Source organism: Sarcophilus harrisii, chromosome 1 (assembly GCF_902635505.1).
Source record: "Sarcophilus harrisii chromosome 1, mSarHar1.11, whole genome shotgun sequence".
Classification (NCBI taxonomy): Eukaryota; Metazoa; Chordata; class Mammalia; order Dasyuromorphia; family Dasyuridae; genus Sarcophilus; species Sarcophilus harrisii.
Window position 1 is genome coordinate 329,634,940 of NC_045426.1, and position 12,153 is coordinate 329,647,092.

Below are 12,153 nucleotides of genomic sequence, written 5' to 3' on the forward strand. Positions count from 1 at the left end.
AATACAATAAGATAGTAAATAACTTCCAAAGAAGTCATTAAATGAGGACGAAGCTTCACAACAAAAGGGCCATTTAACTATAGTGACCAACCCCTGTGCATCATCCACTGCTAGGTAGGATCTCTCAGTGAAACTGGATGGCAAATCCTTCACTTTATGAAGCATTGTTCCCCTTTTCACCAGGTTTCCTGGACACTCTGGGCAGTCCTGGAGTCGTGTCAACACGTCTTCTCTACCTTTATTCCGCCCCAACCCAAGCAACCTACGCTGACAGTCTCTGCCTAGAAGCAAAGACGAGCGATCTTCTGACAGAGTCCAAAAAGCGAACGTGTTCTGCAGAGGTTGGCAGCCACCGACTAAGATCTCTCAGAGTGACAAGCAGCTGTGCTAGGCTTCCATTGTAAAACAGCGAGTGACTGGAATACGCGCGTGAGCCCTCTCTCTCTCTCTCTCTCTCTCACACACACACACACACACACACACACACACACACACTCCCTTACTCACACACGCGGAACCGGCCGGGGTGAGGGGAGGGGAGGAGGAGGGTGACGTGAGCGTCCCATGGCGTCACCATTGACGTCTCGCATTCCAGGAGCTCTATGGAGAGGCCGCTAGGGCTCCTGTGGCATAAATGACGTTCGGAGAGAGCAAGCGAGCGCGCAGCCGGGAGAGCAGAGTCTCCTGCCTCCCCCCAGCTTGCAGCACCTCTCCCTCTCCTCACACAAACGCACACACGCTGACACATACACACTCTCATCCCCAGATACACACACCCAGAAGCGCACACTGCATACACACTCCACACGCTCACACACTGCATACACACTCCACACGCTCACACACCTCTCCGACAGAGCTTTTCGGTGCACAGCCGCGCCGGCGAACCCCGCCTCCGGCTCACATTGTCACCCTGACAGGAGCAGCGGAAACTGCAGCGGGAATAACAGAGGCTACGGCAGCGGCAGCAGCGGCGCGGCTGCATTTTTCCCTGGGTTTATTCCTTATTCCTGGCTCAGGAGCAGCAGGAGCCAGGGCGCCCACTGAGCTCCTCTTCCGTGCTTTCCCATGAGTTGGGATCGCAGCATCTCCTGCGAGTCCGCAGTCTCTGGGAGTTCCTCAGTTTGTACAAGTCAGCCCTTCCGGGACCTCGGCTACTACTCCCCCATGAAGATTTCGGGGCAGTCCTCTATAAACTCGATATAAAGACGGAACCGCCACAGCAGCCAAGTACGTATGAGATTCGCAGAGCTATTTAGGGGAGTTGCTAAAAGTTGTTCGGAGGGCTCTCTGGTAGCTACTGATTTTGACAACTTTTTGTGGTTTTCTCCTCTTCGCTCCCCGCAAGTGAGTCGTTTTGTAAGCAGTCCCGAGAGCTCTAATCTGAAACTTTTACCCCCTAGGAGTCCCGCTGGGTTATTAGGAGTTCGTGTGATTTCCTGCCCCTTTTGGAGAGGCTTTTTCTTTAACAAAGAGGAGGACCAGGATTTGTGCAATAGCAACTCCTGCGATATTATTCAGGGTATTTTCAGGCTCTGGTTGTTGTCATGGAAATGATGCTCTCGGCGGCGGCGGCGGCGGCGGCGGCGGCGGCGGCGGCCGGGAGTTGCAGCTCCGGTGATGAATGGCAGTAATTTTCCTTCTTTAAGTAGGCTTGAAAATAGGTGATTTTGTTGGTACAAGTTAGTAGTACCTAATGGAAACTACAGGGCAGGTTGATTGAATTTGGACTGAGAGAGGAAAATAACTGGGGGCAGCGACTGCGGGAACTACAGAAGCAGCTCAGAGGAGCACAGAGGTAATTGTTGGAATGTGGCATATTGTAATGAAATGAGACGGGGGCTTCTCTAAGCACGTCTGTCCTTCATCTGCTCTTCTCACATTTACTCTTTCTCTTTTGGAGGTAATAAATTGTAATTACCAACTTTAGTCACCCAGCACGTGTATGTGGTTTCCTTCTTCTCTCAGTCTTGGTTTGATGTAGAAATTACTTTTCCATTTTAAAAAAAAAAATTGTTAATTGAAATAGCTCGTGGCTCTGGAGGAGTAGAACAAAGTCATTAAACGACTGAAGTTCTCTGTAGAAGTTACAGAAACGTAGAAAGTACCTCCTAAAAGATGTCTTATGGACGTATTAGAAAAGGTATTGTTAGGATGCAAATAGTAGGTGTATATTTTTCTTCCAGTTTTCCAGTAATATTTCCAAAGAATAACATTTATTAGTGCTCCAAGTCAATAAGAAGTTGTAAATGCCTTGACTATTTGAAATCTTTTTCGCACCTCCTCCCTTACTGAAATATAGCAGGAAATAAATACTTCCCATTAGAGCCAATGAATGCTCATTTATCTCGGCTAATGTGAAACTTTTCATAGAAAGCAAAAAGCTGGAAGAAATAAAATCTGCCTGACTCGGAAATTGAGCTTAAATGTAATTGTTAGCAGTAGTGTGCTAAAGTTATTGTAGTTTGATGAGATATTCAGAATAAATCTACCCTAACCTCCGATTTTACTATCCTTTATCCCCATCCTCACTTCTATCCCCACTCTCAACCTCAGGAGTACGTTTCTAGAAATTCTCTTTCCTACTTGCCACCAATGGACTAGGGGGTTGGAAACTCCACTGAGGACCCTAGCCACAAAGCTGTGTTTCATGATTTCTTCCAAAAGTTGCAAAGGGGAGGGAAACCCGGGGGTGCCACTAGAGTCTGAATATAAGGAAGAAAGCGTCTTTGACAGGAGTAGTTATCCCTTCCTAATTTACAGCCCCCGAGGCTCTGTGCTCCAGGCTCTGGCGGCTGCAATCAGGAGGAGTGTTACGTGTTTAAAGGCGCAGAGAGTGTTTCTAGGTAACCAGAGGCTTTGGGGGCGGAGAAGAGCCCTAGGGCGCTCAGCTTAGAGAGCAAAGCAACCTCGTTCACCAGAGGGGCTAACCCCGAGAACAAGAAAGAAACCAAACCTCGGAGCACAGAGATGAACCTCTCACCTCCCCAGCTGAGACCGTGGTGAAACTCAGTGGTAACGGAATGGCACAGCAACGTTCCAAAAGTGTCTCCCCGGTTAGAAACCATTCGGAGATACGCCCATCAGGTTTCATCAGTTGGTGAACTGGGGGGACGAGAGACTTTGAGAGCTCATAGCAAAGATAAGCATTAATAATAATAAATGTGAGGAGTTCAATACAAAATGAGATGCGTTACCACTTAAATGTGGAACAGAACTGAAGGTTTCAGGTCTACCATACTAAAGAACCAGAGGGGACTGGAGAGGTGGGAGATGGCTAAGGAATCCCCACTTTCCCAGTCACTGGTGCTGCGGCCGTAACTTCGCTGGAGTAAAGAAGTTTAAATTTGCTGCTAAAGTGTTTCTTCCCAGACACAATACAGTGCCCGTACTTCTAAATAGGAAATGAAAGTTTTCTGAGTCTCCCTCCAGATTATGTAACTATCGAAATTTTTTGCTCCAAGTTCAAAAGCGAAATCTTAAATTCGTCCAGTGGAAGGGGGCGCTGCAAGCCGAAGGTTGTGGCTTGCCAAACCAAGAACCCAGACAGGCGCTGGAAAGGCGCTGCTTTTTGTGTAGGTAACTTCGAGGAGCCCCTAATAAAAGCTAAAGGAGCCAGAAAAAAATTGTCCACTAAAAATACTGACAGTGGAATTAAAGAGGAAAGAGTGGTTGAGGGACAGATGTGTGAGGTAGCATACAAGTAGACTTCAAAAACAGATTGACAGAAAGTCTCGTTGTCAGCAAATGTCTAATTGTCTTTTGTTTTTATTTGCCTTACCTCTGGAAAGTTAAACTCTGGTAATAGAAATGAAGATCTATTAGCATTTAGACTAAAAAGCAAACAGTTTTCCAATTCCCTGGAGTAGTCTTGCATTCGTTACGAAAAATGTGCACCTCCTCTGCACTTGTAAATTTGTATTCCTTGACAGAATAGAGGAAAAAATCTTCATTCTGCATATTTACGTTCATTGATCCACCAGTTCTGTTAGAATTCCGAATATATTTTCATTCCTTTCAAATATATGTATGTGTATCCCCCAAGTTGATTTTTTTTTTTTTTGAAATTTTGAATAATGTTGAGAAGTGTTTCTGGTTGATGAAATTATTCGGGATTTTCAAAGACAGTGTCCTGATATCAGAGATATAAGCAGTATGGACACAGTAAGTTTAGTTATTACTTTTTTCCGTGTGTTGCCTTCTCTCCAGAAAGGTATTAGCCTATTCTTTAATGCTGGAAAATGAGGAAATATCTCTCTTATTATTGTCCTTAGAATAATTATTGATAGTTACATGGCATTTTCATTATTCCCTGTACCTATCTCCTTCCCCTTTATTTTCCCTTGCCAAATAACCAAATAACCAACCAACCAGACAAAAATCTAGCCCAACACCACTGCAGCGTCGAAGTCGGAAGATGTCACTCTTAATGTCAATTCCTTAGCGTCTGACTGGTTTCATTGCCCAGCTGAAGACCCAGCTGGTCTCACTGTGAACTTTACTCTCTCCCCTGCGATGCCTAATGCTGACAGAACCCAGTTCGGAAGAGCGCCGCCAGCCCAGCGCCAGCTCTCAGACTGGAACCACTGACGACCACAGCAGCTTCACAGCCGCCACCCCGTTGGGCCCAACGCCCCCTCCTCAGCCCCTGTCTGTAGCCTCCTCCGGAGAGACCACCAGCCCCAACATTCAGCGCACAAGATTCCCTCCAGGTAACCCTGCTGCCCAAGGCCCTAAATTCTTCTTCCCCTGGTGGATGGGGAAGGGAGATAAAACCAGAATGAGCTGGCTAAATCATTCCTCCTTGGCTTCCAGGCCCGATATCTATGAGAAAGAAGGTTTGCCTTAACCAGGATCTCATGGCTTAATCATGTCGATGAAGCTCTGAATATTCTATTAATGGGGCTCGGGGCTAAGCTATACATTTCTCTGAATCATTTTTTTTCTGAGAAAATCACAGACAAACTCACAAATTATTATCCTTCTTAAGTTTCCATATATTCGTTTTAGTGTTAAAATGGGGGGCATTTCTTTGGCATTTAAGGGGTATGGCATCATCCTTTAATATAAATAATTTTATTTCTACAAACCACAGAATTCCCATTTATCTCTACTGAAAGCCACTTTGTTATTATTAAAGGTCATGTAATGGACAGTAGAGGAGTTTCATAAAAGATAGGATAGTCTAATTGAGAACTTTTTAAAAAAAAAAAAAAAGAGGGCTCTATTCATCCCTTATATTATTATTTTCTCTTCTTTCAAACATTTAAACAGTGATTATTAGTCTTTAATTTCAACAATCCTAGCAGCTAAGAAAACAGTTCTTCTGATTCCAAATGACGCCAAGCAATCATCTCTTCTCTACATTTTGGAAGTAAAGATGGATAATAAATCAGTGAGATTTGGAAATATGGGTAAGATAAGGTTGTCAAAGGAAAAAGCAAATAACTTTTTTTAAGTCATTCATTCATATATATATATATATATATATATATATATATATATATATGATCATATCACCTGGCCTTCCTTTTTCAAGGAAAACAAGTTACTACAAGCTGCTGTATCTAAATAACCATAAAGCAAAGAGATGGGCTATTTAGACTTATAGTTAAGTAAAATATTGTTACTCAAAGTTATATCAAAGGGAAGTCTCAAATTGCTATCTATTTAGAAGGTTAAGTACACTAAGAACACTTTGTGCCAATAACTGTTTCAGCAGTCTTGGTTGAAATTGATAGGGAACTAGATCCTAATTCTGTGACTGCTTAACTTCTCTTCCCTGCCTTTCATTCCCCACTCACTCCCCCCATCCCTCCACTCTCTCCATAATATTTCATTTAAATGAGGGAGGGGTGGGAATTTGATAAATGTTGATTGTTTTAGTCACAAATATAATTTTGGTTAGGGATAAAAACATATATACTTAAAAATCATATATATATATATATATATATATATATTATAATCTAAGACACAGAACATCCTTGGGATGAGCATTTTGTTGCAGTTGTTGAAGTGTCTATTTGCAGATGGAGCAAAGTGCCCAGAATCCATTTTCTGGGCCTATGTTCTAACCCCTTACCTAAAAGACTGAAGTTGATGGTTGTTTAGGGGAAGGAAGGGAGGAGGGGATACGGCAAGGGACAGGTCGAATAGAGTTGCCTCAAACTTAGTAAAGCTATTGGAAAGGGGAATAGGAGGAGGGGAAGTGACTCTAAAGTGGATTTACCTCCTATGTTCTAACTCATAAATATGTCATTGTTCCCAATGAGTACTAAGTCTGATGCTGGACAGTTTCTTATGAGCAAATGGTCTGTGGCTAGGTGAATGAAGTGGCCTCTTCCTTCCAAAAATAAACAAACAAGATACAAATTTACTAGTCTGTTAGTTGCCCAGCCAAGGTCTTGGTTGTCAAATAAGCCGCTTCAGTTAATTTTCAGTAGAGTATTCTAGCAAAAGCTTCTGGGTTTTAACCAGTAACTCCTGGCGGAAGGCTCAGGCATTAACTGTGTTCAAGCGTGGGGTTTGACTTCAGAGGACACTGCCCGACTGGTATGCCCTTTGACAAAGCACGGCCAATGTGGGATTTTTTTTTTTTTTTTTCTGGCTGGGGGGGGGGGGGGGGGGAGAGGGCGGACGTAGGGGAAGGTTGGGTTTTGTTGGCTGCTAAAGGCAACAAGCCTCGGATTCGCCGAGTATCTGAAAAAGAGGAGGGAAGAAGACCTATTCAGAAATTGGGGAGGGAGGGACAGCAATCGATCTTGCTAATTAATTACTTTAGGGAGAGTTCACATGTTTCTGAGGGCTTTTGCTTCTTCTTTGCAGATATGCCCTGCGTGCAAGCTCAATATAGTCCTTCGCCTCCTGGTTCTAGTTATGCTGCGCAGACATACGCTTATGGCTCGGAATACACCTCGGAGATCATGAACCCCGACTACACCAAACTGAATATGGACTTAAGCAGTACTGAAATCACAGCCACAGCCACCACTTCCCTGCCCAGCTTCAGTACCTTCATGGAGGGTTATTCCGGGAGTTACGAGTGTAAGCCCTCTTGCCTGTACCAAATGCAGCCGTCGGGTCCCCGGCCCCAGATCAAGATGGAAGATTCCCGGGGGCACAGTTATCACCACCATTCGTCCATTCCGCCGCCTTCCTCCTCCTCAGAAGAGGAAGTGATGCCCAGTACCTCTATGTACTTCAAGCCGTCTCCCCCTTCCACCCCAACCACGCCCAGCTTCCCCACGCCGCAAACGTCCATGTGGGACGAGACACATCAGCTGCAGGCCACCCAGACTTGCCTCGCAACAAGTCACCTGATAAATGCCCCAATGAAAACTCGCTTCCCTCTGATCCACTTCAAGCCCTCGCCACCTCACCCTCCGACTCCCAGCCCAGTGGGAGGCCATCACCTCTGTTATGATCTCCTCTTAGGAGCCGCGGACCGGGCTGCTGCTAGTGGCCAGCCAGCCCCCATGGAGGGCCACCCTTATGGGCTGCCAATAGCCAAGAGGCCTGCTCCCTTGGCTTTCCCCCAGCTGAGTCTGACACCTACTGCTGCTGCTGCCTCAGCCGGGTCCAGCCTGCTAGGAGAGAGTCCCAGCCTTCCTTCACCTCCCAGTAGGAGCTCCTCCTCCGGTGAAGGCACTTGTGCTGTGTGTGGGGACAATGCAGCGTGCCAGCACTACGGTGTGCGCACCTGCGAGGGCTGCAAGGGTTTCTTCAAGGTGAGTATCTTTATTCCCTTTTCTTCTTTCCCCCAGTCTCCCTGTTAGGCTCCTTCCATCCTACAGTTCAATCCAAGTCCATGAATCTATGTTATTCATGACTTTCATAATCCTGGTAGATAAGGTAACTATCTAGGTGTAAATTAGAAATGGCAAGGGGCAGCTGCCTGAATGCATTTGTAAAGATGCCTACTTTACAATTTAGGGGATTAGTTTAGACTGTAGGAGAAACTGACTCATTCAACCTCTCAGTCTTGCACTTAGCTGTTCATTCATAGACTTGGTAGAACACTTAATTATTCTGCCTTCTCTCTAACAAAACACACAGACAACCCTGTGCATACCTGATTCCTCATCTCCCTCCTTTATATCTTCACAAGAATTCTAATCCACACATTCATTCACTCAATGTTTTGCTGAATGTTGTTTTGGAAGGTGGGGAAGGACAGCTAAGAGATAAGGCTAGGTGAATGGAAACTAGCATTAAAATGAAGGACAGAAAGTGATTTGAGTAAGCAGTGTGCAGAACTAAACATGCCTTATAACAGTTCACAGAGCTTACTTGGATAAATGAATTCTACAATTAAAACAGAAATTCCATTTGAGCCATTTGCTTTAAAACCCTTTTATTATGAAGGATTTGCCAGAGCTAATTTTCAAGCAATTGTATGCCTTTGATTTGGCTTTTCCCATTTTATGCCTTTTTTTGGTTACAACTGCTAAAGAATAAATAATAGGCCAGGTGATGAGCAGCAGGAGAAAAATAATGAAAATTAAGAAAGGAATGGATAATCTACAAACATAATCAACCTTGAATGGTTGAAAGATGATGGAGATACCTAAAAGGCAATACATTCCAAAGTAGAAATCTTCACTGTGTCCTACCAATAACCCGCCTTTCATACCAGCTATTTTACTTTGGGGAAAAAAATCTATACAGAAAATAAACAAGCCAGCCAAAAATAATCTGTTAATTAAAGAAATGGAAGCATATTTTACCCAGTGATCTTCCACCATTAAATTGAATTTTTTTTAAATGTGACATGAAGTGCAGTTAATGATGGGAATTCAATTATTGAACCATAATGATCTCTCCTGCTTCTTAAACTCTGCATACCCATACAAATGCAGGAAATGTTTTAGGTTACTGGGGGGAAATATATAAGGTACTTGAAATAAAATGCCACTGGAATTCAATTGGCATATGCTATTGAAGGAAGCATAATTTTAGAAAGGGCTACATTTTCATTTTGATAAACACCATTTAGTAGCTAGATACTGTTACCTTTGAATACATTTACCAATCCCCAAATCAGCTTATTCTGTAGTATAAGTGCTTTATTCAAAGTATTATTAAAAAGGAACTTGGGAAGACACACACAGGTATATGTGTCAGAGTTAATATTGAATTTAAACTTTTGCAATTGAGAATATTCAGTCATGTAGGTGAAATTTACATTGTCTTTGTTTAACATTTATCTTGTTAGAACTTAGTTTTTTTGAGTAACCTTGTTAGAAGTTTGAAGTCTTAGAACAAAAAAACAGGTTACATACTGAAAATTTGGACAAGAAAACTATTTATCCCAGACTGCCTGGATTTGTTTTTTATAGTGCTCTGATACATTAAATCATTTTTCATTCTCCACTTTATTTTGTATTTAATCCTACATTTGTAGTCATTTGCAAATTTTAATTTTAATTAAAGGCATATTCTGCCTGACTCCTTATTTGGTTGAGAGAGAAGAACATCATAGATAAGATAATATTACAGGAGGCAATTATGTTATAATGAATATTATCAATAAGTCATTAGCTGAGTTATGAGTACATCTGTGAGTATTGTAGTAGCTTAATTACAATGTGTTAAGTTATAGTATTGTGATGATGGGTAGAGCAACTTTAGACAGAGTACTAATATTATAAATGATTAATCAGTTTACATAACTTTCTTGTTAAGGACAGTATTGTTTTTAATATTGGAGTATAAAAGGATTTTTTTTTAAGTGCCTTTGCTAAAATATTTAGGAAAAAAATAGAAAGAGAGAAAGGATTAGGCCTTGAAGTCCCAAAAACCTGGATTCAAGTCTTCCCTCTGACATATACTAGTTGTATGACCCTGAACAAGTCACAATATCTTACTACTGCCCATAGGCAACTCTCTAAAATGAAGAGTAAATTGCCTAGTAAAAGGAATTTGCATACCAGAAAATTCTTCACACTGATGAAATCACAGATTCAGAACCAAAAGAAAAAAGAAAAACTCAGAAACTGGATGAAAATAGCATAGTTCTTTGTCTAAGCCTGCTAAAGGTGAAATAACAAACCAATTGGTTATTTAAGATGACATTGATAGAATTTTTCTATAAATACTTGATTGTAAGAAAAGTTTTTGTTTCAAATATTAATGGACAAAAAAATATCAAATTGTAATATTCCCTTTCTCTTCTGAGTTAAAGAGGATTTTTTTAAGAGCAGTTAAATTTGTTACAAATAGCTTTATCTCCACTGTTTCTTCTTCAAATACTTTTAAAAGTCATTCACATCATGGTTGTGGGTATTTACACCAATGAAACTCATCACAAACCCATGCCTGCCTTAGCAGACAATCTTCCTGAGTTTGCTGTGGCCAGACATTCCAAACTCAGCTAAACTAGTATAAAGATAATAGACATACAATTCATTTGTAGGCGCTATCTGAAGCCTTTCTAACTTGGTAAGCTAGAGATAATAATAATTCAATGACATAGCAAGATGAAACATTGAAACACGAACTTTAGTGAAGGACTTTTAACTAATATGTTTTTGTATCTTAAAATGTAAATTTTTATTGTAGTTTTCTAACATCAATGAAGATAATATAAGCTAAATAATATTTTATGGTAATGTGGTAAAATTTTTATATATTTTAAATTAATTTGGCCCCATTTTTATTATTCTACCTCCAATCACTAACATACCAGTTACCATGATGTTGTACTCACAATAAACAGCAAATCAAGTACATTCCAAAGAATTTTAATAAGGAATTCTAATAAGGCCAACAACAATCAGGGGGAATGAAGCAAGAAGAAAATTGTTCCTAAGGGGATTTTACAAGTAAAGATAATCTAATCCATAAAGGTATGATGCATTGACCTGGTAATTTCAAATATTATTTTATCATTCAAAGTTGACTGTCTCCTGAGACTTGCTTCACAACAATCCCAGATGATTTTCATTGTCAGCAGCTAACACTAATAAAATTGTTTTTCCTGCAGGCTAGCATGTTAGGAAATTAAATTTATCTAATTATACGAATTGCACTGTCACTTTTCACATTGTAATTAAAATACATCTTGTCAGGTCCTAGCTCTTTCAAGAAACTATTAGTTAACTATCTCTATATTGTATTTTGTCAGAGAACAGTGCAGAAAAATGCAAAATACGTTTGCCTCGCAAATAAAAATTGTCCAGTAGACAAAAGACGTCGAAACCGATGTCAATACTGTAGATTTCAGAAGTGTCTCAATGTCGGCATGGTTAAAGAAGGTAAGAAAGATGTGTTCTTTTTATTAATAAAAGCTACTTTCTCTGGAAGTATTTTTTAAATCTCCATTTAATACTATAGTAGTGAAATTCCTGAATTACTTATGCTCCCAAATGTTTTGTTACTAACATATATTTGCATTTTTTAATATTTTGTCATTCTATTTTTCTAAAATCAATTGATATATGTAAACAAATATGGCAATCTTTATAAAATCGGTTTTCATCAATATTTTATTATTGCTATGGGTAGAAAATGTCTTTTATAAAGCTTATTTTAGCTAACTCAGCTATGAATGGAGTGAACATTTAGAATCCACTGCTATTTATAGAAGACAATTCACATGAATGATTTTTAAAATCATTTAAAATATGTCTTGATTCTTATGATTTATGAATGTCTTTGAAGGTCAAAATTTTTTATTCTCTTGAAATCAGTTGTCCGTACTGATAGTCTCAAAGGAAGGAGAGGTCGGCTGCCTTCCAAACCAAAGAGCCCTTTACAGCAGGAACCTTCCCAGCCCTCTCCACCTCCTCCTCCAGTCAGTGTGATGAATGCCCTTGTTCGTGCTTTAACGGATTCAACTTCCAGAGACCTGGATTATTCCAGAGTAAGTTTTTATAAAACTCTGATCTCAAGTAAAGGAACAGGGTATCTCTCTATTTCAGTAATTCCAAATATTCAATTTGTAATTTATCAATGTGATAAGTGTCATTATAAGTAGTCAGTACCAAAGATGTGCAGTCCACATAACTGCTAGATAATACCTGATTGTTGTATCAACAAAAGTCTGCACAGATTAATTTTTAAGGTGGAGATTTTACAGAATCATAAAGTTGGAAATTACTTTAGAGTTCATCTAGCCCAAGCCCTATATATGATTAAGAATCCCCTACC

General features: G+C 40.7%; 1 protein-coding gene across 1 annotated transcript in view; it reads left to right on the plus strand.

The window, feature by feature from the left end:
• Positions 1–619: 619 nt before the first annotated feature.
• Positions 620–12,153, plus strand: part of NR4A3 (nuclear receptor subfamily 4 group A member 3) — a 31,747-nt gene continuing 20,213 nt past the window's right edge. The window contains 7 exon segments of the mRNA XM_012543105.3: positions 620–676; positions 679–1,006; positions 1,009–1,230; positions 4,533–4,712; positions 6,829–7,730; positions 11,129–11,258; positions 11,694–11,866. Of these exon segments, the coding sequence (XP_012398559.2) occupies positions 635–676; positions 679–1,006; positions 1,009–1,230; positions 4,533–4,712; positions 6,829–7,730; positions 11,129–11,258; positions 11,694–11,866 (1,977 nt within the window). The 5' untranslated portion in view covers positions 620–634.